The sequence below is a fragment of the Drosophila subobscura genome, chromosome O (assembly GCF_008121235.1).
Source record: "Drosophila subobscura isolate 14011-0131.10 chromosome O, UCBerk_Dsub_1.0, whole genome shotgun sequence".
NCBI lineage: Eukaryota > Metazoa > Arthropoda > Insecta > Diptera > Drosophilidae > Drosophila > Drosophila subobscura.
The window spans coordinates 4,894,452-4,921,070 of NC_048533.1; the positions used below are offsets into that span (position 1 = coordinate 4,894,452).

General features: G+C 45.1%; 5 protein-coding genes, 1 long non-coding RNA gene and 3 other non-coding genes across 11 annotated transcripts in view; 4 read left to right on the forward strand and 5 right to left on the reverse strand.

Annotated features, from left to right (window-relative positions):
- The first annotated feature begins 248 nt into the window (after window positions 1–248).
- On the forward strand, window positions 249–321 carry Trnaa-agc. The gene has a single exon. It is a non-coding gene; the product is annotated as a tRNA-Ala (tRNA).
- Window positions 322–1,111: 790 nt separating this feature from the next.
- Window positions 1,112–1,184, reverse strand: Trnaa-agc. Its single transcript has one exon. It is a non-coding gene; the product is annotated as a tRNA-Ala (tRNA).
- A 1,456-nt stretch (window positions 1,185–2,640) lies between these two features.
- Window positions 2,641–13,071, forward strand: LOC117898720. The gene is made up of 6 exons (XM_034808337.1): window positions 2,641–2,673; window positions 4,465–7,557; window positions 7,625–7,744; window positions 12,349–12,606; window positions 12,674–12,865; window positions 12,939–13,071. Exons 1-6 carry the CDS (start codon window positions 2,641–2,643, stop codon window positions 13,014–13,016), a joined length of 3,774 nt encoding a protein of 1,257 aa, XP_034664228.1. The 3' UTR covers window positions 13,017–13,071.
- On the reverse strand, window positions 10,570–11,589 carry LOC117896320 (26S proteasome non-ATPase regulatory subunit 8). The gene is made up of 2 exons (XM_034804552.1): window positions 11,470–11,589; window positions 10,570–11,411 (listed from the first exon to the last, which is right to left on the reverse strand). Exon 2 carries the CDS (start codon window positions 11,398–11,400, stop codon window positions 10,606–10,608), a length of 795 nt encoding a protein of 264 aa, XP_034660443.1. The 5' UTR covers window positions 11,401–11,411; window positions 11,470–11,589; the 3' UTR covers window positions 10,570–10,605.
- On the forward strand, window positions 12,207–12,279 carry Trnaa-agc. The gene has a single exon. It is a non-coding gene; the product is annotated as a tRNA-Ala (tRNA).
- On the reverse strand, window positions 13,031–14,421 carry LOC117896322 (transmembrane protein 192). Its single transcript, XM_034804553.1, has 4 exons — window positions 14,207–14,421; window positions 13,928–14,060; window positions 13,585–13,861; window positions 13,031–13,524 (listed from the first exon to the last, which is right to left on the reverse strand). Exons 1-4 carry the CDS (start codon window positions 14,344–14,346, stop codon window positions 13,295–13,297), a joined length of 780 nt encoding a protein of 259 aa, XP_034660444.1. The 5' UTR covers window positions 14,347–14,421; the 3' UTR covers window positions 13,031–13,294.
- A 931-nt stretch (window positions 14,422–15,352) lies between these two features.
- Window positions 15,353–17,725, forward strand: LOC117896384 (dual specificity protein kinase TTK). 2 transcript variants are annotated; one of them, XM_034804689.1, is made up of 4 exons: window positions 15,355–15,659; window positions 15,717–16,763; window positions 16,821–17,376; window positions 17,447–17,725. In XM_034804689.1, the coding sequence occupies exons 1-4, from the start codon at window positions 15,433–15,435 to the stop codon at window positions 17,588–17,590; spliced, it is 1,974 nt and encodes a 657-aa protein (XP_034660580.1). In that variant the 5' UTR covers window positions 15,355–15,432; the 3' UTR covers window positions 17,591–17,725. The 2 variants fall into 2 exon arrangements, with proteins under 2 accessions (XP_034660579.1, XP_034660580.1); XM_034804688.1 differs by having other exon boundaries at window positions 15,353–16,763.
- The window catches only part of LOC117896388, a 34,678-nt gene continuing 24,643 nt past the window's right edge, over window positions 16,585–26,619 (reverse strand). The window contains exon 4 of the long non-coding RNA XR_004649027.1: window positions 16,585–16,598. This is a non-coding gene — a long non-coding RNA (uncharacterized LOC117896388). The remainder of the gene's footprint in view (window positions 16,599–26,619) is intronic.
- LOC117896383 (putative mediator of RNA polymerase II transcription subunit 26) lies at window positions 17,812–26,242 on the reverse strand. Of its 2 annotated transcripts, XM_034804685.1 has the most exons (7): window positions 26,148–26,242; window positions 20,663–22,060; window positions 19,893–20,591; window positions 19,649–19,753; window positions 19,020–19,535; window positions 18,840–18,962; window positions 17,812–18,778 (listed from the first exon to the last, which is right to left on the reverse strand). In XM_034804685.1, the coding sequence occupies exons 2-7, from the start codon at window positions 21,989–21,991 to the stop codon at window positions 18,770–18,772; spliced, it is 2,781 nt and encodes a 926-aa protein (XP_034660576.1). In that variant the 5' UTR covers window positions 21,992–22,060; window positions 26,148–26,242; the 3' UTR covers window positions 17,812–18,769. The 2 variants fall into 2 exon arrangements, with proteins under 2 accessions (XP_034660576.1, XP_034660578.1); XM_034804687.1 differs by lacking the exon at window positions 19,649–19,753.

Genomic DNA, 26,619 nt, shown 5'->3' on the forward strand with positions numbered 1-26,619 from the left:
ACAATAAAAATTGCTTTTAGCATATCCTCCAACCAAACTTTCGTCTGTATCAGCCCTGCCCATACGTTGGAAACAACTTCTGTGCCGCATAACTCCCACTACAACAGTCCAATAAATTTCAACAACCGCTACCAACAAAACATCGATCGAAAACCTTGCCTTTCACTTAACCAATTTGGCCATTTAGCTGGTCTTGCACTTTAGTTTGGACACCTTTTTTGGACACTTGGCCCTCGGACGATGCGTGTGGGGATGTAGCTCAGATGGTAGAGCGCTCGCTTAGCATGTGAGAGGTACGGGGATCGATGCCCCGCATCTCCAATAGGATTTTCCTTATTTTCTTCGCTTTTTTTTCGTTTGTGGCAGACAAATACGCAGACGTCGGCAGTTTTGTATTTTGCATTCTGTTTCGGGGGGCTTATGTCGAGGAAGAAGTTGCCACTAATGAATATTCAAAGGTTTGCCTTTGTAGCTGCTGCCTGTGAGCATTATCCCGAATCATACTGAGGACATCCCTTAGAAGGGCCGCCCCCATGTCGACAATCAAGACGCGTAATTTGATTTGCGCCCTTAACGTTGGAGATGTTCCATGGGGCAGATGTGGGAGAGCTGGGTGGCAGAGAGAACACATTGTCGCACATAAATCAGCACAATATGCCAATGTTTGTGTTTATTCGCCTGCATTCGCCAGAGAACTTTGCCAGCAATTAACCAGACAGCCACAACAGCAGCCACGGGAGCAGTCGCCGTCAGGACACGGCAAGCGCGGTCCCAGGACAACAGTCAGGACGCCCCAGGGTGACTCCATCCATGCTCCATGCACTGCTGCCATCAGAGTTGTAAATGATACATGATGTGCTATTTATGAGCAAAAGGCTTTTGTTTTAATTTTTTTGTTGCCGCTGTATTGTTATCCGTTTTTGGCAGGACAAAGTTTTTTGTCCTTCCCCCCCCTGCCGTGTCAGCCCCGACCGACGACTAAGCTAGTTAAGTTGTTCCTGTCGTTGCGAGAATTTATGTATTTATTTGTAGCGTTTTTAATTGTTTTAAGTGTTTTGTTTCGGCAGAGTTTTCGGCTTGCAAAACAGTTGGTGCAAAAATATACTCGGACTGGAGATGCGGGGCATCGATCCCCGTACCTCTCACATGCTAAGCGAGCGCTCTACCATCTGAGCTACATCCCCGTGTTAGGATTTAGTATCAAAGGCGCCAATAAATGGTTTTTTCTTGAGTGGACAATTACCTCTTGTTACCCTCAATTGGCATGCAAGTGGTGCGACAAATAGTGACCAGGTAAACGCTTTATAGTGCGAGTACTTGCCCCTGGTCTGAACTGGTTTGCGGCTTAGCTTTGGTTTTACATTTGTTACAGTTGGGTGTGGCATTTGAAAGACATGACCATGGTTCAATTATAGACAGTGGCAAACATGCCAAGTGGGGGCCAAGTCAAACTATAATCGAATCTACTTTATACCTCTTGCAACACTTTGATGGACAGAGCCGCTTCGAACGGAAAAACGTTTCGAATAGAAATTATATTTTTCGGAAATTTGTTTGATTCCGTGAAAAATAACAACCGCAAAAGTCTCCATCGTTGCACTTCATTCAAGAGACACACAACTCCATAAAAATATATCAAAATGTTCCTCGAATAAACGAAAAAAAACAAATATTCATAAACAAAGTCACACAGCAATTCCTCTTGGAACCCGGAGTAGCAGCAAGAATAAAAATCAGTATCTTGGCAAGCATCTTGGGTGGGCATTCGAGTAAGAATTAATATGCATAACGCATAGCGGAAAGGAAAAAATAAACTTTTCCAAAATTTATGCAGTGATGAGTGAAAAAGGATGCCACTCGGTCCTGTTGGGGGTACAACAAGAACAACAATAACACGTTCTCTGTGCCCCTTATCGGAACCGGAAACGGGTCCACACGGGACGAGAGACTGAGAGGAAAAAGTCCACAAAAGTCACGCTGGCGTATGTGACAAGTCCTTTCTAATGAGCAGGAAGAGAGCACAGCACAGCCACCGGCACCTACTATTGCTCAAATCAAGCCCAAGTCAACTAATAAACTTCTTCCAGTCCAAAGTCAATTAAAAAAGGAACAAAAAATGGCACGTGACGTCTTAAGATAGACAGAAAAAAATTGAGAGAGAGGATATGCCAGAACTGGAGACGGAGAGATACTTTCAGGAGGTAGCAACTAAAAAGTCACAGACTTTCTAGAAATTAAAATTACAAGACGCTTGAATAACTTTGACTGTGTCGCATAACCATCCCGAATTCCCATTCCCATCCCAATTCCCATCCCGAATTCCCACTGTCAGGTGAATGCTGACAAAAGTTTTTGAGGTAACATTTCTTTTACGATTCGCCAGAGAGTGGAAGCAAATGCCACTTGCTACGTTTTTGTCATTAATTTTGTATATCATTGAGTTTTACGAGCCTCATAAATATGAAAACGTTTAACTCTTTGTCGGGAGAGGAACATGAAAGGGGGGTTGAGGATATCCACAGCAACTTCCCTGGCTACATGAGACAAACTAATTGTCTTGTACTTGTAATGTGTTTTTAAGCACAGCCACGCTTCCCACATGTTTTCACAATGTTTCTCAGATAAACAACAGCACAAACAATGCGGGAGCGGGACCAGAATCTCGCATTGGGGGTACGAGTGGTAACAATTAGTGGGTTGGTTGAAGGGTTCGTTCCTTCGTTCGAGGCATCCTTGCTCCTGTGCAACAGCTTGAGGTAATTTTCAGGTTTTACTCCCTGTCTTGGCGTTGACAACAAGCGTGTTGTTTTGTTTGGTTTTAATTAAAGCCCAAAACATATCAAGACAAATATATAGGAGAGATTGGGATGCTTCGGCTCTGGCAATGGGGAAGTCTTCGTTTCAATTGAGGTTTTCTTTAAGAAATTAGGAATTTGGCATTGTATGACTGAAGATGGAAGCGAATAATTGAGCGAAATTTGTAAAGTTTTAATCCCATTTTGGAATATGAATAATGGAAGTCGATGATCGATGAGACTAAATTCGTTAATACATTTAAAACTATTTAATATTGTAATAAACACTCGATTCTCATGTAATTTAGGGTTTTGAATTGAAGAAAATTAGTGTTAAAACCATTTTTTGAAGTAATTAATTCCCAGAATAGATAGGGGTCTTCAAATGGTAGGAAACTTAAAAAAAAAACCGTCCTACTAAAGCATAAACCCTGCCTTATAAATTCTTGCTGCCTGCCAAGATTTTGAAACTTTCTTGCTGTTAAATTTTTAATTAGTTCAAGTTACAAATGACATTAACAACGAAAAAGAAGGCAGGCAATGGCAGAGATTTGTGGTCGTATATTTTAGCATTTCTTAACGAGATTTTTTCTCCGAGAGCAGAAAAAAAACAAAAGGCGAAAAATCCAAACGCCAGAAGGAATTTGCACCTTTGCATACACAAACAGTGCCCCGTCCCTCCACTCCCTCTAAAGGTGGGTGGGATAATTGTTGGATAGGGCAGCGAGGGTGTCAGGGGTCAGGGGTTCCGCGGTTATAAATTTTAAATCTGTTAAATTAATGCAGAAAGCGAAGCCTTCTTTCATTCCGACTCCCATTCATTCTACGTGCCCGAAAAGTTGAGAGAGAGAACTTGGAGCACGTTGCCTGATTACATTAATTATTCCTTTATTGTTTGTAAAAGTTTTCGCGCTGCTTTCGCTGCTCTTTCTGTGTGTTCTACGCACGCGGTTGTGTTTGTTGCAAGGACTAACTATTTCTTACCAATAATATTTATTTCTTTCTACTTACTTTGCAGTGACTCCTCCTTCCGCCAGTATGTAAGTTAAAGTGCAACCATTGAGTCCCCTTTTGGGGTTCTAATTGTCTGACATTTTTTTGTAGTCTTCGAATGGTTATTGGCGTCCTCCAAACTACCACCACTGGCAGCGCAACAATTATCCGGATAAATATAACAATAATTCTAGTGGAGAGAGATTTAACAGACACGATTATAAGCGCAAAACAAGCGGAGAACGCTACAACAGAGGCCCTAAAATAGGTAAAAATCTCGATCAATGTCTCGATCAATATCTCGAATCGATTCATCCGAAAGCAACTAAAAACAATTGTGAATCAAAACAAGCTTTCAAAGCTGATTTCTGTCCGCTGGAAACCCAAAACGAATCCAATAAAAATCCAGAAAATAAAAAAGTTCTTTCAGAACTAGAAGAAATAACAAAAGGTTGGAAAAATGGTTCAACAAAATGGTGCAGGCCTACCATAACTAAAACAATCGATCAGAGTTACAATTTAAGCGAACTGAAAGAACCTAAAAGACCTTACCTACTGCCCAAGCCAATCAATTGGAAAGAGAATTCATTTTTTAGCCAGTCAGTTCAAGAAAAAAGAGCTCCCGGAGGTGATGCTAGTCAAAGCGAAGTTCCCATAAAGCAATACAGCTTCTTAGACGAATTCCGCAAGTTTGTTCCTTCCGTCAGCAGCAGAATCTGAGTCTTATCAAACATATCCCCAGATCAAAGTACGTCCCTTAGCGGAACTGCTTAGGCAGGAGATCCAAGCCGTCACCGAGGAGAACCGTCTGGGTTCCACAGCCACAGCTGAAAAACCTGCCACCACACCGGAAAAGGCTTCAGGTGTGGAAAGACCTGCCAACCCTTTGGCCCACAAAAGTGCGCCTAAGAATCGCGGATCTACTGGCTATGGTGCCATCGATAAACACCTCGCCAGCCTAGACAAGGAGAGTCTCAAGAACATAATCAACAACGGTGACCCGATATACGACGAGCCGCTCCAGTTCCAGGCGCGCAAACGACTGCGCGAGGAGATACGTCGCCAGCTGAAGGAATTTCAATTGGAAAAGCCCAAGGATAGTCCGGTCAGGGAACTGGTTCCAGACGAGATCGTTGATGCCATCAAATTGCCAACATGTCTGCTGCATGAGATTGAAAAGTGTTTTGGCCTAGACATATCAAAGCCAGAAGAGCAGGAAATTAATTTAGAGAATATTACAATCAAAACAGAACCTAACATTAAGAGCGAGGAGTGCATTGAAAATAATTCAGAACCAAAAGACAATTCTAGTCCTCAGTGCAGTCCAAATAAAGATCAAAATTGTAGTCCTCCAGAGCAGGACAAGCCAACAGAGTGCAGTAAAACGTGTTCCGAAGAAAAGTCCACCCAAACAGTGAGAATGGCTGGTGCCAAGGATCTGATGGCACGGCTCAAAGCCGCCGACGTAGTCAAGTCTGTGACGGCAGTACGCCAGTATAATGGCCGTCCCAAAGGCAGCTTCCCGCCTCGCGGTCCTTTGCTGCCGTTTCCAAAACAAAACAAAAAACTAAGCAATATCGAGAGGCCAGTTCGTATAAAAATAAGTGAGTCCTTGGCCAAGAAAGACAAACCAAAAGAACAGACTAAAGGAAAGACGCCTGGCTACAAAGGGAACTCCACAGCACAGGCTGCAGGTCCAGAACCCACAATAGCGATCAAACAGGAGATTAAAGACTGCGAAATGGTTTTACCAGCGATGATAAATACCACAATAGTTGTCAGCTCCTCCTCGGATGAGGATGAAGCTGATGAGGAGACAACCCAGCAGCGTCAGAAACCAAAACCCGTGGCAAAACCCAACGATGATGATGCCAGTGATGATTCCACCAGTTCCCAATGCAGCAGCGAGTCCTCGAAGCGACGCTACCGGCAGAAGCTCAAGAGCGATGCCGACAACGTGGTGGACAGTTTCGAAAAGTTGATCCTGCCGCACCTCAAGGAATCGCTGGCCGAGACATACAGAAGCCAGCACTGCGGCAGTCAGTACACTCGTCTGCACTTTATATCGTGCGTGGTGACATCCAGCGAATATAATTCGCAGAGCATCAGCAAAATGGAAATCGCCAAAGTGCAAAAGAATCTCAAGCTGCCAAACCATCGTCTGGGCATTGAGTTCCTGCTGCGGCAGATTGTCCATGTGGTTAATCAACAGAAGCAGCAGGCGGCGGCACAGCGGCGCAAGGAACAGGAGGAGCAAAAGCTGAGTAATGGGATTAGCATGGTGACGAGTGCCGGCACAGGGAATGCTGAAGTTGCAAGAGGAGAACCTTCGCCGCCGCCACATCAAAGAGTCGTGGAGGAAACTGCAGTCGCTGCACCACTCCACAATGAAAGTCCTTGTCAGATTTCGCCCCCGCTGTCTGCTTATCAGAGTCCTTTAGCACGTGAGAGCCCACCAGCCTTGCCACTGCTTCAGAGTCCACCAGTATTGCCACCACGCCAAAGTCCACCAGCATTGCCACCACGTGGAATTAACCAACCATTTGGCGTTTTTGCACCGGGAATACCCTTTCTGGATTCCACAATGTCGCGACTCTCGCCAGGCGGCTATGGCCTGTCCGAACCAAGTGAACCCATGGGACTTTTGGTTGACATGGTGGCCCAAAATCTGATCGATATCGATCGCCGACTCTTGGAGAATCAGAATCGACGCAGCTTTCTCGACGAAATGATCATGAAGTTCCAAAAGGAGAAATCCGATTTGGAAATGCACAGCCTGGAGCTGCAAAGCCGCAAGTTTCTGCTGATCAATTCAGCGATCAGCAGGAAGCATGGGCCTACCACAGCAACATCTGTGATGTTGGGTACTCTACCACCCACAAACTCGCCGCCCCCGACAGCAGAGGGTCAGGAAGCAGTTTTAGGGGAGAGTTTTACCAAAAGCAAGGCCAAGCCTAAGGGTCGCTTCCGTCGCGCTGTGGTGGTCAAGTATTTGCCCAAACGTAGGGCCATAATCAATCGTCGAACAGCCAAGAGGAACGACAATTCGGATATACTAGTGGCGCAGCTGAAGCTGGAGATGGCAGCCAAGGAGCAGACTGAAAAATCCAAAGAGAACTCCCCGGAAATGCCCTTGCCGATAATTGAGCCGGTGATCAAAGAGGAACCCATGGATTTCTGCAATTTAATGGAAGTGCAAGTGCAGCGTCCCTTCATCACCGAAAATGGTGCCAGCCACAACAAACGTTCGGCGGAACCCACTCTCAACCCGACATCCAAGCCGAAGCAGTCGCGTCAGAGCAAACCAATTACCAGTACAGTATCGGGATCGAATCCTTCCCAGCAGCCGTTGGCTATTATACCACCACTGCCACCACCACCGCCGCCGCCAGAACCGATCTACAACATGCCGTACGAACTGCCACGAAGTATTCTCAAGGCTCCACCGGCACCACCCACGCCCTTGTCCTTGCCTCTGCGAAATCATTCGGTACAGTCCAATGGGAATCTGGACGCGGACTTGGGTTTTATACGCAAGGGCCGCCTGCACTTGGTCGTCAGTCCGATCACCCAGATACGCATCTATAAGAATTACATATTAGCCGCTGCCGAGGATGGGGACATCTACATCTTCAACCTGCACAACCACAAACTGGAGCGTCAGATACCCAAACACGGCGAAGCCATTACCAACATGCATCTGTGCGAGCAGGAGTCATTTCTGTATACAACATCGTTGGACGGCTTCCTCAAGAAATCCTCACTGGAGGTAAGTTCTCTACGCTCTATGCTTGATATAGGAATAATCAATCGAATGTTCTGTTTAATCTTTGCAGAATCTGGAGAGCGTACAGCAAACGGTGTATGTCAAGGAGCCATTGCAATCGATTGATATTGCTTGGGATGCGGCATTCATTGGCAGTCGCTGGGGACACATCTTTGTCTACAATGTGGTGGTAAGTTCTTCAATCAAATTTAAAATAAGGTAACTGTTTAGTTGCTAGACTGCCGATTTTCCAATTCAACATCCCAGCCCTGCATGTGGAGAAGGTCAATCAATCTTCTCGCAGTGATGTAGATTCTCTATTTAATTAATGTTGGGCTCATTAAATATTTATCTGTCAAACAAACACTTGAAAAATTTCAATTAAAATATTGAACAGCGACTGGCAAATCGTGCCAACAAAAAAAGCACAACCAGCATCTCCACACTCTCGGGAAAAGAGCCGTCCACACCTTGCCCAAACACCGACCAAGCAACAACAACAGAACTTAACGAATTGGCAATGAGCCTTTACTGAGGGCCAAAAGCGAACGAGCGAACGTCTAGACAATGGAAATCAAATCGAATTTATTTTTTTTCCCTCGCGTTTGGCTCACGCGAATTTTACAAATTGGATAGTATGGAGTGAAAAGCGTAGAAAGGGAGTTTGCGATACTTCATTAGAATATTTCATGCTGATGGTAGAGAGAGAGCTATAAGTCTTAATTCTGGCAGAAATTCGATTTATGGCTGCGACGTGCTGATAACTCATGCCCGAACCCGAAATTATGCTACAGTTTTTTCTTCCGCTTCGTGCACAACTGTACTTTTGGAAGAGGGAGGCAACTGTACTTAAGCTGAGGAGCAGATAAGAAGGAGCAGGAAAGTGTACTTGTAACTAGAAGTAGTGCAGAAGTAGGCAAAGGTACTCCCAGCTAACGAGGTGGATGTACTTAGGAGCCAATGGTACTTGTAACTATAACGCAGAAGGAGGCGCAACTGTACTTTTAACTAGAACGTCAAAGGAGGCAACTGTACTTATAGCAGAGGTGCAGGAGGATGAGGAGGCAAGTGTATTTATAACAATCGTGCATGAGGAGAAGGCTGTAACTGTAATTGTAAATACGAAGGAAACGATGGAGGCAACTGTACTCCCAGCTTTATAGTAGTTGGTAGGCCATCTGAATATTCTAGGTGCAGTATAGGGTCGTTAGTTATTTGGTAAATATACAAAGATGCCACGCCCCACATAGTAACATATTCAGGCACATACTAGAGGGCGTTGCTGTTGCTGGGATTGCAGTTTTTTGGCCAGCCTCTTGCTGCTATTGCTTGATATTTAGCTTTGACTTGTGTTTTGTGTTTTATTGTGTCAGTGTTTGCTGCACGTTGTTTGGCCGAGACGACAACTGTACATAGTTGGCTCCAAAGCGGACCTCCTGCTTCGTTGGCTATATACCAGTCAGGGCTGGGGGTTAGTGTTGCAACAAACAACAGCAAGGTGCAGCCCACATGCAGTGGCAGCAGCAACTGTTTCTCTCACTCACTCTCAGTTATGCTAGCACCATCGCTCTCGCTCTCCATCTACTGCTCTGTTCCCTCTCTCTCTCTCGCTCTCTATTGTTGTTTATTTAAGTTTTTATGTGTGCCTGTTTAGTTAACGGTATATTTTGCCGGCACAGCACTCATACTCACCCAAAATGCAGCAGGCAGCTCTCTCTTACTCTCACTGGCTTCTCATCTCGCTCTCCTTCTGGCACACGAAGAGGTCTTTTTGGATGTTCTTCGGCTGGTGGTCGGTCCGTAGTACCCCTTCTCCCAATGCGCATGCCTTGCTCTGTGCTGCGCTGCAGTTTACCGTTAGTTGCATATAGCGTGTAGCAGTCGCCTCCTCATGCTTTTGCCATTCGTTAGTTTTTGGCAGCAGCAAATAAAATGTTTATATGCTATTTACTCAAAACAATTTTAAATAAAGTACAAGAAGCCCCAAAAAGAGAGGCTGACTCCCTCCACCAAGCTGTTGCTTTCGCTCTCTCGCACAGTAGGAGCTTTCTCTCTGACGCTCTGGGCTGCGCTCTCGCTCTTTCTCTCCCGTCGCTGCAGCCTTCCAAGGCGCTGCAATTGGAATTGTCTTCGTGCCTGTTGCTATTTCTGTGGCTGTGTGTGTGGCTGTTGTTGTTGTGGCGTGGGCTTTCTTGCTGGTTTGGTTGGTTCCCTGTTTTGTTGTGTTGTGTGTTTTCTGGAATATGACGCTTGTCTGTCTCTGTGTGTGTGTGTGTGAATGTGCCGTTCTCTCATTGGCTGCGCTCCGCCAAATCGGGTTGGTTGGGTTGCTTGCCGTTGTTTGTGCCCCGTTATGTGCTCAGTGACTCTGGGTAACTCTTTTGCTCGTTTTGAAGTGCCAGTGTGAGTGTTTTGGGTATTTCTATTGTTGTTCGGTTGCATTGGCATGCCTGTGTACATGCATATAGTTGGGTGGGTGTGGCAAGGACACGGGTCTGCGTGCAGCGCTGCTTGCAACCACTAAATAAACAACATGCTGCTGCTGCTGCTCCTGCCACTCCCACTGCAAGCATTTTATTGGTGTTTTTTTTTGTGCTACAGCTTCAAGACACAACTGTACATAAAAATGCACTGTCTCCCTCTCGCTCTGTGTCTTCTACACTTTCTCGTTCTGCTGTTCTTCCACTGTTGTTTTATAGCAGCTTGGGACAGCCATTTATCAATGTTTGAGACACTGCCTGTTGTTTGGTTAACGTTCTCCATTGCAATTTCGGTCGACAGGTACAGGTTTTTCGCATTTTCTTGAACATGCTTTGGTTCTGTGATATTTCAGGGGATAAAATATTGTTAGTACTATTGTATAAATGGCATACATTAAAATGCAATGAAATAAATATAATTCTAATTATAAACACAAGTTTAGTGGACATTAAAATATAATTTCTGACATTAGTCCGACATAAACGTCTGTAAAATTGATTTGAAAAACAAATACTGCGTTTATTCTAGATAATGTTGTCAAAGAGTTGTGTAGATTAAAGAGCAGAGAAATCAAACAATTTTCTCCAGCTCAGTGGCATAGGATAGGTTCTGTATGGCTATCTCGTTGGATGGAATCTCTTCCTTGGGTTTGGTGTTCAGCGAGGCATAGTCGTAGTTCCCCTCAGCATCCACGGTCCAGTGGCGGCGCTTGACCAACTCCAGCAGCTCCTTGCCGCCCACTTTGAGGCCCAGACGCTGTGCCGCCTGCTTGGGGGACATCTTCAGGTAGGCCTTCTCGATGCAGGAGGCAATCTCCTCGCGGGCCGTGTTCACCAGCATGTCCATGAAGGTGCCATAGATCTCCGAGGGCATGGACTTCTTGGCCTGCAGTATTTTGTTGTAGCGACCCTCCATGAAGTAGTTCTCGAGGGCCAGCACGGGCATGATGAAGCTGTTCTGCAGCAGCAGGTCCGACGGCAGTCGCTCCAGTGCAATGTGGAAGTCGGCAATGCGATTGGTGGCCAGCATGTAGAGCAGGCTCAGGCCAATCATCTTGTGCATCTCCTTGGAGGGTTCCAGGAACTTGTCGTAGTCGTAGTAGTACATGTTCAGCTGGGCCATGTACCGCTCAAAGGCGGCGTAGTCCTTGACGGTGATGCTGTGCTCCACTGCAATCTCCAGCACGTCGCGTGACCTAACCAGCTGATCCTTTTGCTTGGGGTTTGAGTTTAGCGCCTCACGGGGCATCAGGAATGCTCCCTTGACCATCTCCAGCTTGAATAGGCCCAAAAGCTCACCACAGCGCAGCAGATTAGGGGCCCGTTTGCCCCATTCAGCTTTTAAATCTTTGTACAGATTGCTCATGATAGTTCTTTCTATATAAAGAAATTTTTGTATTTATAAATCTTCAATTATGACAGTTAAATCACAAACCTGACTAGCGCCGATTTTCGGAACGAAGTTTTTTTCTGAGCAATCAAATTTTGTTGAACTATGACGACTGAACACAGGGTCTGAAAAGGAAATAAAACTGACTGGTTTTATAGATTGAAAAGCGTCGAATAAGTGTGTTTAGCAGGCCTACTTTGATTGCCTTTTTGCACGAAACATTTATGGTTCGAACATAAATGAAGATTTTTAGATGAAATTACTTGCTACAAACAGACGGTTCAATTTTTTGTAAGGAGTTTTTAAATATTTCCCTCAGCTGTACTATTTGTATATTTCTTTGGGGTATCAGAATAATATTACAAGAATACAATACAATACAATAGAAAGCAACTACGAGTATTTTGGGGGTTTCCATTTACAGTGCAATCTAAAGTAATTAAAATATATCTATACCATTTAGATAAGAAGGTGAAATCTAATCTTTAAATACTATGGTATACCTACACCTACATGTGTATATTTAAATATAAATAGTTTATAAATAGCTTATGCCAACGAAATATGTTTGTATGTACAATGTATAGCAACTGTTTATTTATAAAAGATACAAAACTCACAGTGCTTTTTGTGACCATTTCGTTATGTTGTTGGATCGTCTGCGTGTTTCTCATGACAATGCACTTTAGGAATATCAATGAGTTCGGTAGCAACGAACTTTTGGCCCAAATTCAAAGCATGTAAACCCTTTTAGAGGCCAATAAATAAGCTTTATCCACAACGGGGATGTAGCTCAGATGGTAGAGCGCTCGCTTAGCATGTGAGAGGTACGGGGATCGATGCCCCGCATCTCCAACAAGGATGGACTTCCGGTCCAATTTTTTTCTTTTATTTAACTTAACAAATATTTTCTTCTAATTGCAGACCAACAAGATGATTGAGTCGCCGCTCCTCTCCACGGGCCAGTCCATTATTGCTGTCAAAGCCACCAAGGAGGGCCACAGGAAGATCATCATACTCGGCTGCAAGGGAAACTTTGTATATTTGCACGATGCGGCCACAGGACAGTTGTTGCGTCGCCTGGGTGTGCCCGACGGACTGAACGTTTACTCGCTGCTACTCAATGACGGACACATCTACTGCGGCACGCAGAAGAACGAGATCTACAAGTTCGAGTTTGCTGTAAGAATAATCCTCCTCGCCTCGAAAAATCCAAATTGAATTGTATTTTTTTTCGTGTTACGTTTAGAGTGGAAATCTGGTCACCAAGTTGAGCTGCGGCAATGGTGCCGTCTCCATGGTCAGCTTCAGGGACAGATATTTGCTGATTGGCTGCTACGATGGCTTCATTTACGTCCTGGACAAGCACAAGGGCAGCCAGGTGGGTCGGTTCGAGGGCGCTGGACGCTTGGTGCTGGCCCTGGCCATAGCGGGTGATAGTGTAAGTCTAACAAATCCTAGATTTTGTGCTTAAGGAGCTTGTATTTTAAATTACTTTCCTTTTGCATTTACAGATTGTGACATCGTCGAAGGATAACTCGTTGGAGGTGCTCGAAGTACCACCCGAAATGCTAAATTCCGGACAACAATAAAATTATACATATACATAGATTAAATTTAATTTTAATAACAATCACACTCGCGCACTTGTTTGTATATAAATTTACAATCATACTGATATTTCTCTTCCATCTGCGAATGGATATCAACATACTTTTTTGTTCTTTTTGTATTTACAAATTGGGCGTAATATGTCTGTCTTGAACCGAGAGTAATAGAATAAAAGGAAAAGCGCCAATAAAACGAATATATGTATGGTAAATACGTAATAATATGAAGTGTATAAATTTGTCCTTTGTTTGGGTATTGCTTAAGGAATCTGAGGGGTGCGCACAGGCCGCACATTTGTCTGCATTTGGTGCAGCTTTAGGTTGAGCTTGTGCGAATGATCCCGCAGATAGGCAATGAGATCCGCTTGCTTCTCCAGCAGCTCGGCTGTGTCGCCGCCGGGCTGCATCAGACCCAAGGAGCCGCCCACTTGATCGGTGCCACGTAGGACATCTGGCGCCAGATTGGCCTTGTTGAATTTTCTCACCTTGTCTGCATGGCAAAGAGATTCAGAATTTTTAAAAATGTCTCCAGGAAGAACATTTCACTCACCAATATAGCAGCCATGGGAAATGGCCAGCACCACATTCTCGGCCACAGTGAATGCCGTCACATAGCTGACGGGCGACAGCCAGCCGGCGGCACAGTGCTCCCAAAAGCTCTCGCCATAGCAATGATGGATCATGGCTTGGACAGCCAGCAGCATGGAGTTCCACAGGGAAACCACCTGCAGTGGTATGCCCTTTTGCATGTTCGTCTCGCGATGAAAATCATGGTAGCCGCTCAGCCGTAGATTATCATGTTGAATCTTCACGAAGTGATCAAAGAGCTGAAAGCAGAGCAAATTTATGCATTGAGGCAGGTCGTGGCCAGACGCTTGAAGTCAAATCCTCACATATGTGATGACCCAGAAGGTGGCGCGCAAGTAGAGCATTATAAAGTAGGCGTCGCAGCGTCGTTCCGCAGGCCAGAGAGCCGCCAGGCCGATGCCCACACACGAAATAACCGAAGAGATAAGCAAGTGTATGCTGTGGAGTAGATTCACATTGGTGTGCGTTAATTGCGTTGCACTCATCCATATCATCGAAATTTGCACCCTTTCCCGCAGTGCGAAGTGATTCATTGTTGCCGGCAGCAGGCCCCCAGCCCCGCTTTGACACCCTTTGATCCTCACCTAAATGCGGGCACCGTTTTCAGCTTGAAGGTGCCATTGTCGTTCGAGAAGAGCACGGGATCCAGCAGTTGGTCCGTATCGTGTATGTGTGGTGGTATCACGCCTGTCGGGACGGCGGCGCCTGTTGCTTCGGAGTCCATTTTGGGTCTTAGTTTTGCTTTTCTAATATGAGTAATTTCAAAATATTATTTGTCGCTTTGTTTTGTTTTTTTTTTTTTGTTTTAATCGCAACAGCGATTGCATCAGTGTGACCGCAAAATTATCGATAAAATATACCGTCGGTCCTCGAAAATATACCGAAATATACTTTTTCATTTTCAAAATATACCGTAAAATATACCGTGAAAATAAAATGTATTTATTTAAATAAAAACGTATCAAAATCATATTACTTCTTTGTTGAAGAGATATTTTCTTTCCTTTCTCAGTAGACCTTAAAAGACAAAACATTATTTTCCTTCATATTTACCCTATTCACTATCGTCATCCCTTCCATTTCCTTTGTGTTAAGGAAAAGAAATTGTTTTTGCGTTGGAAATGTTCACAACCATTTTAAATTAAATCAAATTTTGTCTCACGACTCTCTTCAGTCTTCAGTCTCATCAGAAAACGTAACGGTAGGTAGTGTTCTGAAGCAGGAGCTATAACGTTCATTTGGCTCTTCTGACTTTGGAAGTTAAACATATTTCCTCGACAAACGAATCAATCTATAAACGAAAGACGAATATGTTAACATAGCGAACAAGAAGCCAATAGAAACAAATTGTTTTAAAAGATTAAATATACCATTGTATACCGATCTACCACAAACATACACTGAACACTAATTTTCGTGGTTAAAATATTCCGAAAAGTAACATACCTTAAATAGTGACCCTGTTTGTCCGCTTGTGTGGTGCTGCCAACTCTGCGAAAATAGTCGATTGGTGCTTATCGACTAGTATCAGTGATGCCACTTGGTTTGTTTTGTCACGCATCACAGCAATCACAGCAAACAGCATCACATAAAAAAATGCAGTAAAAATAAATAGTTACTAACTAGAATTAAAGCAATGATTGGAGCTAGTTTTGTTTCTTGATTCAAGAAATGCATCTCACCCATTGCACATGAAATTCTTTTGATTTTGGCGCATACCACGATCGATAACGATAACAGTTGCGCATCAGCCCTACATTTATGGCTTCTTTGAAATTCGATTTAACAACAATTAAAAACTTAATAATAAATGACTACACCTGTGCCGCGCCGCATTAAGGACTTGCTGGCTCTTGGTATTGACTCGGACACGGACGATGACTACAATACGCCTCTCAAGCCGCACCGATCCCATACGACAGCTGCAAACAACCACCGGCCAGCTGCTTTCGGTCGGGGATCAGCCATCGGCATCGGCACCAATGCTGGCAATAAGGAAAACATTCCGGTGCCCAATAGGGCAGCCGGTGAAGTGCAGTATGTTCCATTGACCCATCCAAAAATATCGCATCTTGAATTTGGTTTATTTTTCAGGCCACGACGCGTCTCGGAGATGACCATGATGGACTCGGATAGCGATGAGGAGGAGGATAACAACAAGAACGATCACAATCTCAACTGCGCCATTCTCAACGACTCCTTTGTGCTGAGTCCCACGCACGAGCTGCCAGTGAGCGGAGGCGGCAGCAGCAGTATGCCCCCCACGGCTGGCGCACTCAAGCAATCCGATTCGAATTTGTCTTTCCTGGGCCGCTTCGGAAACATGGGCATCAACTGCAGCACCAATCAGAACTCTCCGGCGGTTGAGCCAGAACCGCAGGCCATCAAAAAACCGCCACCTTCTACGCTGCAAACCATCTCGGAACGGCGTAAGCTCTTCGATAACGAGACTCCCCTGCGCAATGGATCCACGCTTGTGGCCAAGTCTAATGCAAAGCCCGAGGTGGACTTTATAACGCCACTGGTGAGAGTTCGCGGCTCCACGCAGGCTGCCAAGTCCCGCAGCGCGGTCGTATCCAATGAGTTTCGCTCGCAGAAGGTGCTCTTCCAGACGCCCATGACCGTGGGCCGTGGGGCGCCTTTTAACTGCGACAGCTTCTCCCTGTGCGACACCATCAGCGAGAGTCCCGACATTCCGCCGCCAAAGCCGGAGGTGCAGCAGCCCAAAGCAGAGCCCATCAATGGCAAGTCAAAGAAGTCTTTGGACAATGCATTCCATGAGGCAGAAAAGGAAGTGATGGTGCCGCCACAGCCACCTCCGCCGAAAATTGAGCCAGTGAAACCCAAGGAAGTGGTCAAACCTGTACCAGTACCTGTGCCTGGGCCAGTGCCGCCCTCCACCTCCAGCAAGTCCTCGAACATACTGAAGATCAAGAATCACGAATACGTGATAGGACAGAAGCTGGGCTGCGGCGGCTCCAGTTCCGTTTACCTTGCGCGTCGTCCCGACTCTGGCGGTGAGTTTGCACTGAAGGTGGTGGACCTGCAGGCCGATCCGTCTGTGGTGCAGGGCTATCTGAATGAGACCAAGCTGCTGGAGAAGCTGCAGGGCAACGTATGCGTTGTGGCACTGTACGATTAGTGAGTTGCGCGATCTCCGAGAGCTTTTAAGTCATAAACTAATTTCGCTTTCCACAGTCAACTGCTGCGGGAGGAGTCCAAGCTGTACATGGTTATGGAGAAGGGCGACTGTGACCTGAACAAGATCCTGCAGAGCTACACCACCAATCTGCCGTCCTACAGCCTGATGAGTATTCTCTACCAGATGCTGCAGGCTGTCAACTACATCCATCAGCATGGTGTAATCCACTCGGACCTGAAGCCGGCCAATTTCCTGATGGTCAATGGCCGTCTGAAGCTGATTGACTTTGGCATCGCCAGCAATATTTCGGTGGACTCGACGAGCATCATCAAGTTCTCTCAGGCGGGCACTTTCAACTACATCAGTCCCGAGGCGCTCACCGACATTTCAACGGGCAACAGTCCCATGCGCGGTGGCAATCAGCCCAAGATTAAGATCTCCACCAAGTCGGATGTGTGGTCGCTGGGCTGCATACTGTATCTGCTGCTCTATCAAAAGACGCCATTTGGTCATATACGAAATATTTGTGCCAAAATGAATGCCATTGCCAATCCGGGCACAAATATTGAGTATCCAGACATTCCTTTTTACTATCCAGCCATGCTGGTACATGTAAGTTGAAGTCCCATGGCTGTAGCTGTGTCTATGGACTCTTATCTTTATATTCCAATCTTCTTTGTAGATGCTCAAAAAGTGCCTGCAGCTGAATCCCAAGATGCGTCCATCCTGCAGCCAACTGCTGCAGTATCCCTTCCACATGGCCATTCCACTGCAAAATCTACAAATTGGCAGCCAAGCCACCAGCAACAACACCACCAAAAAGTAGCCATGCCATCATCCATTCCCTATAAAAGTATTGTCCTCCATTCGCGTGGTTATAATTATTTTTCTCATATGTGTGTATGTATTTAATTCTCATTTACCATAAGTTATACATCATAAATCTTTATAATGCAGGCTATAGCTCATTCGTTTTCTTGGGGAGGGGGGCGTGTAGGATTTCCTTCTTCTACTTCTGCTCCTTAAATACGTTTCCTTTTTTGTTTTTTTTTGCATTCAACAATTTTACTTTTTGACAATTTGTTTGAATTGTGTCGCTAATTAGCTAGCATTTACCATTTTTAGCGTTTCACTTATGAATTAAGGTGTTCTCTTTTTTATGTGTGTGTGTGTTTTTTTATATAAAAATAGTTTACGTCTTAATTAAATGTTTTGCTGTTTTTTGTGGGGTGGACCAACCACATGCTGCTGCGGGTTTTCAATACTTTTTTGCTGCACAATTCAATTAAATTTAAAACTGAACAAAAAACATGGAAAAACATACATCATACATCATTATTACATCATGTTCGTACACATAGATACATAAATTTAGTGTTTAATTATAAGTTGTATATAATTGGTTTATTTCTTGTATAGAATTGCCTTTTAAGTAGTTTTGTTGTTTGTGTAAATTCATTTGCTTAAACATAAGATACATATACATATACAATTGTTTATAGCGCGTTTTTTGTTGTTTGTTTTAAATGCAAGTTCAACACAAATAATATTCGCATACGCATACGGCCTTTCTGGTTAAATAATCATAATAATAGTAATTAATTAGTTAATTTCCCACTTTGGGGTGGGGCAGCAGCAGCAATGGATTTTTGTTGTTGTGTGGGAGGGCTAAGATTTCCTTTGTTTCTCTTCTTTTGTTTTACATCTCCTTTAACATTGCACAAGAGTCGTTTTTGTTTTTTTTTATATTTTACTTTTGCTTTGTTTCTTTGCTGTAGATAAGTTCTTAAAGCATTCCCGTACTTAGTTCTTTCATTCATTTAATGCTTGCTGTGTGTGTTGGGGGGTTGGCTCCTCGCTTTCAACTCAAGAGAATTGTTAGAATTTTGTTGTTTGCTGTTGCTGTTTGTTGTTGTTGTTGTTATGGAAGTTTGGACAAACTCGTGTGTGGTTGCTTGTCATTTATCGTCGTTGTAGGGCTTCTTCTCCTGCCTCCTCAGCGACATTAAATGTCCTGCAATTAGAGTAATTTTTCAGGTTTCCATGTGGAATAATAAAGAGCCCTGCTACCTTACCTGCTCTCCATTTGAGACATGCTGTTGCAGCTTGGTAATCTGCTGCTCCTTCTGGTTAACAATGCCACGCCAATGCTCATCCTGCTCCCGTGCACGCTCCTCCAAGTCCATCAACGTGTTGGTCTGCATTGCCAAATATGAATTAGGAAATTTTAGTTGGTACATTTATCCAGGGCTTACCGTTTTGGTGACCAGCTGCGTGAGCTTATCGTTCGTTTCCCGCAGCTGCAGGTTCTGTTTGTGCAGCTCCAGCTGCTGTTGCTGTAGCTGCTGCTGCTCAGCGTTGGAGGCGGCGGCGGAGGAGGAGGAGGATTTGCTATTCGAACTACTATTATTGCTACTAATATTGTTGTGGATGCTGCTGCTGGTGCTGCTACTATTGTGGTTGCTACTGCTACTATTGTTTGATTGTGTGGACTTATTACTACTGTTCTGGACAGCCCTCCTCTCCAGCTCCAGCTGCTGCTGCTTGATGTGTGTGGCCAGAACCTGCTCCAGCCACTGATCGAAGGAGGCTTGCAGTGCCGTGGCCGCTTGCGCTTTCACCGCATCTGGATAGAGACGCTGGTAAAGATCGCGTATGCGCTGCTGTTCGCTCTTCGCGGAGGCGCTTGCCCCATTGGCAGCAGCCGCCACGGACTTTTGCTGTTGCAGCTGCAGCTCCTTCTGCTGCTGTTGCAGATCCTTCTCTTGTTGCTGCAAATGCAAAGAGAAGTCAAGTTTAGCCAAAGCCCAATGCGTGTCCAAGAAAAAGAAGGAAAGAAAAGGGAAGTGGGACTAGACTGGACTGGATCTGTGCATGCACTTACGCCTAAGGATTGCTTGGTATTTGTTTTCGTCTTTGCGGTTGCGGTTGCTGTTGCTTCGGCATTTTGCAACGCTTCAATCAACTTCCAATTTTTCATACGCACGTCCTGACGAAACACAAATACGTGTGGCAATTAGTTAAAAAGGTTTGCAAACAGCACACAAAACGGGATGGGATGGGAAGACATAGGATTGGACAGCGAACGCAAAATGAATCCAACAAGGAGGAGCTCGACTCTAACTCACATTATTCTTCTCGCGCTGTTCCTGCAGCTCCTGCTGCAGCTGCTTCTCCCTTGCCACCAACTGCTCGGCGCGTTGTTGCAGCTCCTGCACCTGCGATTGCAGGCTGCTGGTTTGTGCCTGCTGCTTGTCCTGGGCCTCGGTCAGCGAGCCGTACTGTGCCCTCAGAGCACTCAGCTCTTGGTGCTTCTTGGCCAGGGCATCGGACTGGACCTGGGCCTGCTCCGATTGGGCGGCCGTCGCCTGCACTGCGCTGCTGGTGGCCTGACTGAGCTGCTGGTTGAGTGTCTGATTGTTGGCCTCCAATGTGGCCGCCTGCTGGCGCAGTTCCTGCAGCTCGCCACCCCGCACATGCGTCAGCTCCGACTGGGCGTGAGCCAGATCGGCCTTGGCCGATTCAAGCGCATTGTGGAGATTGCGCAGCTCCACCTTAAGCTCGCCATTCTCAGCGTCCAGGTGCTTGCGTTGCTCCAGCTCAAAGATGCTGTTGTTTTGGCGCGCCTCCAGCTCGTCGCGTTGCTGCTCGAGGGCCAGCAGCTGCTGGGCCTGCTGCTGGATCAACTCGTTCTTCTGCTGCGTCTCGGCGCCCACGAAGGCGGTCATATCGGCCAGGCACTTCTCCTTGTGTGCCAAATCCTGCTGCAGGCGCTGCAACTGTGGCAGCAAGTCCTGCGAACTGGCCTGCTTTTCCCTCAGCAAGGTCTAAAATGGGTTGGAAAAAATATATATGAGCATGGTCTAGGGGGGTGGCTGGGATAGTGATGTGGACATACCTGGAACTGCTGGCGTTCGAGGGTCAACTTATCATTGAGACTGGACAACTCCTGGTTCACGGCAGACAACTCCTGCTCCTTGCCCTGCAGCTTATCGTTGTAGGCCTGAATGCGTCCATGCATCTGGGCGCGCTCCGTGTTGACCTCTTGGCGCAGTTCGCGCAGCTTGGCCTGAATGCCAATGGAGGCCTCCTGCTCCTCGGCGAGCAGCTTCTCCTTCTCCTCCAGCTGGCGCTTCAACTTCTGGCAAATATCATCCGACCACTCGGCATGGGAGGCGGGCATATCCTGCTGCTTGTTTAGCAGATAATCGATCAAAATCTGAATCTCGGAACGGTTCAACTCGGCCCGGGAGAAAACATTCATGAGGGCGGACACACCAATCGTCTGGTTCTGATGCTCGGCCAGTTTCTCCAATGCCTGTGCCAGTTCCTTGGCCGTCAGCGACTCCTTTTGCTTCTTGTGCTGCTGCTGCTGCTGCTGCTGATGTTGCTGTTTGGTCTTGTTGTTCACTTGGTTGTTCTGGGTCTTGGGCGAGCCGTTCTGCTGTTGCTGCTGCTTCAGTATCTGCTTGGGCACGGACGGTGGCTCCTGGTCAGCAGCAGTGGCAGTGGGTGGTACACCTGCTGTGACTTGTGGCTTCTCCTTCTTGGCCACGTTGCCGGATCCGTTCTTCTTCTGTGCCTGCTGCTTGTTGTTGTTGTCCTCTTTGCGTTCCTTCTGCTCCTGCTTCTTCAATTCGACGACATCCTTGGGTGCACGAACCTCGAAGCTGTTCAGCGTGGGAGTCTCCTCTGCAGTGAGCGGCTTGACGGCCACCGGTTCATTTTTATTGACCAAAATGCCAGCGACAGGAGCGGCTGCTGCTGCTGCGGCTCCGCCCTTGCCCGCATTCCGCTTCTCCTTCTTGCTCTTCTTGCCCAGAGGAACGTTCTCCTTTTCGGCCGCATTGCTCGACCTACGCTGCTCGTTCATGATCTCTGCATCGGGCTCGAATTCCACATGCTGCTTGGACAAGCCGGGCTCCTCCTCTACCGAACCTTGCTCCTCGGACTGCTGGCCATCGGAGTAGTCCTCCTCGGGGTCGTGGCTGACATCCCGCTGCTGCTCCCTCTGTCTCTGTTTCTTCTCGCGCTTCAGTTCCTTCTTCTTGGGCTTCTTGCTGGCCGCTGCACCGCCGCCGGCCTTATACAGATTGGCGCTGAGGGCGCGCTTCTCGGCGACAACCTCCTCGAAGGTCTTGCGCCTGAATATCTTATTGATGAACAGAAAGGAGAGCAGGGAGGCGCTGATCACACAACCAATGACGATCAGTATGTGGAAATCCATATTTGCATATCTTGCCTTGATGCAGCTGCGTTGGGGTTCTTCTCAGGGATCTCCTTTACGTGTAGGTTACTGCAAAAGAGAGTTGCGAGTGTTATAATAGGGGAAATTTGCACTGCCAGAACGTATTCCTATCAAAAAGAAACTAAAACAGCAAAACAGCCTTTAGCCTTTAGTTCCTGCTTCATTATCAGCAATTTTTTTGTCTGCTGCTGCTGTTGCTGTGTCTGATGACGTGTACGTTTGCAATTAGTGGGATCTGATCGTTCACCACAAACAATTGTCCAAAAAATTTCACATTAAACGAAAGATCAACGACATTTACACCCAATAGCAATTACTGCGCGCCTCTGTATTGGTGTAAGCCACATGCGTGTACATGTGTGTGCCTGTGAGTGTGCTCGTGGATGTGTGTATGTACAACAATAAATAGTACGGTTACGTGCTTATCAGTTTACCGGCCGGTGAATGGTACCATAGTACACGTACACTTTATGATGAGCAACTCTTTTTGTTGTTATTGCATTTCTCACTGTTTGTTTGACGTTTATTAATATAACTGCTCTTTGTTGAACATTTGTCATTGTATTATATCAGTGCTGAGAGATAAACGAATGCACACTGCAGCAGCAGTCACAGGGCTGGGCTCTATCATATCCTATTCTATAACTGTAAATTCATACACATGCGGAATAACAAAGTACACTCTCTTGCGGTATATTTTCATGCGCAATTTCTGAATGTTGGTGGTAGAGATTCAATTATCGATTCACAGATCCACAGCCAGCGAAATTTATTCCAAGAAACAAGAAAACAAAAACCTGCAAATTTGCTTACAAATCGAATAACAAACAACTCGCAGCTGCTCTCTAGCCTTGAAAGAAAGTTAAATTTGCACAAAAAGACCTGAAGGTGTTGACGCAGATGCTCTCCCACACATTAAAAAAACAAAAAGAGAAGCAAAAATCGTTAGATATTCCCACACAGCCAACGCACCTCTTCTCCACACTCCAAGTGTTAAGGCTTTGACGCACACGTATGCAAATCGTTGGAACGGAAATCGCAAAATAATTTTATAAATCTGAAATCTTTAAGCGAAGACCCAAGAGCCTCTGACAGAAGGTAACGTCAGCATCAGCAGCGAAACCAAGCTTTGCGATCTCTCTCTCTCTCTCTCTGACTCTGGGAGAGAGTCTGAGTCTGGTATGCCAACTCACCGTGAAGAAGTGGTTCCCACTCTCTCTCGCTCAATGGCTCTCTCTGCCCACAGTTAGAACTTGAAATTTCACTGGCAGCGGTGGAATGGAATTCACAAATTGCAAAAATTTCAATTCAAGGTTGTTGCTCTCTGAATATCTGCCGGCAGCAGCACAGCACCAACTTCAGTGATAACCGCACGGACGCTCCGACTCTCTCAAGTTTCTGACAGTGTTCCGGAATTTTTTTACAGTCAAACTTGTCCATGTGAATGAATATACATATGTACGTATGTATGTACATACATATGTATGAATGTACATCTTAGATAAAAGTACTGAATAGGAAAAATGAAAGCCCCATGAAAGATTAATACATATTTCTAGAGAAACACCCCAACTTTGTTGAGTCGGTAAAATTGTTTAAGACTTCTACAGTAACAATTTGAGAATGTTAAACACATATTTTGTTTGCTTATTTGCTGATGCCATCAGTTGTTCGTTTATGGAGAGGGGGAGGACGCCCAGAGACCTTTTCTTGTTCAAATATTGTCTTATTTGTACTCCAATAAACCCAAATTAATATTTGATGAAACTATGAGAACAGCTTCGATTCGAACAGTAAATCGATGACAAGTGGGAGAGACTTCACTGACAAGTCTCTCCCCGGACCAGTATTTCTGCTGGGAGTAACGCTCCAGCAGAGCATACACAGACACAACGTAAGAAGAGGCATACAAATACATAAGCGAATGAAAAAAAAATACAATAAAAACGCCGGTAAAGGTCATCAACCGGAAGAGCAACGCTACGGAATGTGTGATCGTGTATTAGTGTTCGAGTGTGTGTGTGTGTGTGTGTGTGTGTGTGAAAGTCGAAATCTTTGGCTGCCAATTATCATTATGACCATCCTATAAATAATTATGTATTACGGTCTGGCAGCATGCAACATACATATGTATATGTATGTACTTGCTGCTCGCCCTGGTTACAAACTGGCATCCAACTGCACACAGTTGGCCTAATTCTCTGTGTTCTTTTTTCTCTCACTCGCCCCAATGTTCAATTAGTTGACAGCAACAACACGAAAACACATGGAATTTCTCTGTCTTTCCGTTAGTCAGTGCAGCCATTTTAGCTTTTGTTTCCACGCCAAGTCAGATTTCTAGAGACCACGCAATGGAAGAAGAAATCTGAAGAAAAATTTAATATTTGCCAATAAGAAATTGTAGGGAAACTTAACTTATTCGAATTGGATTTACTTGTTTTTAAGGAATATTCTGTTGTTTTTCATATTTTGACATGAATGCAGCCATTTATAGTTGTCTTCATCGGGACAACACTATTGAACGGTGCAAGTGCTCCGCACTCGTTCTCGCTCACTCTCTCTCACACGGCCAACACGCATTCATTATTTTCTTTTATTTATTCATAAATGCATTTTCGCCTCTACTATTTTCAGCGAACAAGCGACACGACCGGCAAGCGGCTCAAGTGTTTTAATTTTAGAAAGCTCTCCTTCCTGCACTCTTCTTTTATGATATTTATGCAACATGCAAGCAATTTTTTTGCCTTCCGCAGGGAAAGAGAGTCGCGTTGCCTGTGGGAGATTTTGTCTTCTTGCGTGGGAGCGTCAAGTTCGTTTGTAGTTTTGGTATTCGATTGGTAGGTCAGCCAAAAAAAGATATTCAACGCCATTTGGGTCCAGAGAAGGAAGGTTGCCCCAAATTGGGAGTATTTTCTAGAGCTGTGACTCACAAATGTGCGCCTCTGTTTGTGTGTGTCTCACGGCTATAAATAAGCTAATTGAATATGATGTCCGTTAATGATTATTGATTGCTGACGTAGACAAGTGACTTTTCAATACTGTAAGTCCGATTATCAATTGGGTTTTCCTAGAATAACAGTTCCCCGAAGGCCTTATCGCCAATTGAACGTGAATGAAACGACCCGATGTGCATTTATTATTTATCCGACTGCAGGCTACTCTCTCCCTCTCACACTTTCCGTTGCTCTTGATAAGCTGGGGCCAGAGAATGCGTGCATGTGTGTGTGTGGTGAGGTCAGCAAAAGGCTGCCAACAGTGTGTACATTTTGCGAGCAAAGACAACACGACTAAAGAGGACAGACATCAATTATGTTCATTTCTTGATTTTTTTGATAAAAATCTCTAACGGGAATACTAGTGCACGCAGAAGGGGGCAAGGGCATGGCGCAGCGGAGCAGCCCAGACGGCGGCGCACAAGTTTTTGGCAAATCAAACAAATAAATTCAGCTCGCTGGCGGCTGCAGGCTGCTGGTTTTCTTTGTGTCAGCTGTCCCTTTGGCTCATAATTAAATCGCAATCGGGGCACACAAGTGAAAGTATGCCATTCATCGTATTAAGATATTTTCCTCTAATTAGGCATCTAATTGGCAAACGCCACTGATAATAAGAATAATTGCACACCAATAAATTTGTGGTTTCTGCAAGAGCCCGAGTGGCCCGCTTTGTGTCTGTCACGAGTGGAAGGAAGACAAAAGGGCGTCGCTGCCGCCGTCGCAACTGTCTCCGCCTGTCCGACACGACACACAAACACAACACCTTGCACTGCACTAACACAGAGACCCCAACACCATTTGCCGCACACTCGAATATTCTTCAACTCTTATTTGATGCGATACCGTTGTTTCTGTTCGCACTTGCAACGTCAACAATTTTTACTTTTCACACTTAAATGCAGTTTTCTTTTTTGTTGGGAACGCATCCGCCATTTGCAAGCAATTTGTATACGTGTGCGTCCCTTGCATATACATGTACATATATATTGGAGCATGTGTGCGCGTGTGTGTGTTTGCAGGTATCGTTGTCGCGTCGGCAATTTTCTTGAGCCATTTCGGCATTCATTTTCTACTGCATTTGACTGTTTGGATCATGTAACTTAAGCCTTACACTTTTCTTAAGCCAACTGGCTACGACTTACACTTTTTGTATGCGTTTGGAATTAGTGCCAACTTAAATCATTTATAAAAAACCATGAAATCAGTGTGACAGCGGAATTGTCGATAAAATATACCGTGGGACCCACAAAAATATACCAAAATATACCTTCTCATTTTAAAAATATACCGTAAAAACACCGCAGGCTTAAATAATATTCCTCGATTTTGATGTTATATTTGATATTACTAGCTTGCAAATACTTTTAACACTGAAAGAATAATTTAATCCGTTTGGAGAATCAATTTTGCCCATTTTAAATACTCCGTTTTATTAGATTGTATTCCTTATGACCTTATGACTTTACTACTACACATTTTCTACATACCAATAACATAACATTAGCAGAATAGCCAAATATTTAAGAGAATATTTGAAGGATTTAAAGTGTTAAAATATATTTCGAAAAATATGAAAATGCAAATGCATTAGTTACAAATGGGGAGTTGAAAAAA

What these genes read in the sequence shown, in the direction of transcription:
- LOC117898720 (XM_034808337.1), top strand. Translation starts at nt 2,641, where the DNA reads ATGCGGGAGCGGGACCAGAATCTCGCATTGGGG. An exon ending in ACCAGAATCTCGCATTGGGG is followed by an intron (nt 2,674 to 4,464) that starts GTACGAGTGGTA and finishes ACAGCTTCTTAG; the next exon opens with ACGAATTCCGCAAGTTTGTT. An exon ending in TCAAGAAATCCTCACTGGAG is followed by an intron (nt 7,558 to 7,624) that starts GTAAGTTCTCTA and finishes TAATCTTTGCAG; the next exon opens with AATCTGGAGAGCGTACAGCA.
- LOC117896320 (XM_034804552.1), bottom strand. Translation starts at nt 11,400, where the DNA reads ATGAGCAATCTGTACAAAGATTTAAAAGCTGAATGGGGCAAACGGGCC.
- LOC117896322 (XM_034804553.1), bottom strand. Translation starts at nt 14,346, where the DNA reads ATGGACTCCGAAGCAACAGGCGCCGCCGTCCCGACAGGCGTGATACCA. An exon ending in CCTTCTGGGTCATCACATAT is followed by an intron (nt 13,862 to 13,927) that starts GTGAGGATTTGA and finishes CTCTGCTTTCAG; the next exon opens with CTCTTTGATCACTTCGTGAA. An exon ending in TTCCCATGGCTGCTATATTG is followed by an intron (nt 13,525 to 13,584) that starts GTGAGTGAAATG and finishes TTTGCCATGCAG; the next exon opens with ACAAGGTGAGAAAATTCAAC.
- LOC117896384 (XM_034804688.1), top strand. Translation starts at nt 15,433, where the DNA reads ATGACTACACCTGTGCCGCGCCGCATTAAGGACTTGCTGGCTCTTGGT. An exon ending in GTTGTGGCACTGTACGATTA is followed by an intron (nt 16,764 to 16,820) that starts GTGAGTTGCGCG and finishes CGCTTTCCACAG; the next exon opens with TCAACTGCTGCGGGAGGAGT. An exon ending in ATCCAGCCATGCTGGTACAT is followed by an intron (nt 17,377 to 17,446) that starts GTAAGTTGAAGT and finishes TCTTCTTTGTAG; the next exon opens with ATGCTCAAAAAGTGCCTGCA.
- LOC117896383 (XM_034804685.1), bottom strand. Translation starts at nt 21,991, where the DNA reads ATGGATTTCCACATACTGATCGTCATTGGTTGTGTGATCAGCGCCTCC. An exon ending in TCGAACGCCAGCAGTTCCAG is followed by an intron (nt 20,592 to 20,662) that starts GTATGTCCACAT and finishes AACCCATTTTAG; the next exon opens with ACCTTGCTGAGGGAAAAGCA. An exon ending in AACAGCGCGAGAAGAATAAT is followed by an intron (nt 19,754 to 19,892) that starts GTGAGTTAGAGT and finishes GTGTTTCGTCAG; the next exon opens with GACGTGCGTATGAAAAATTG.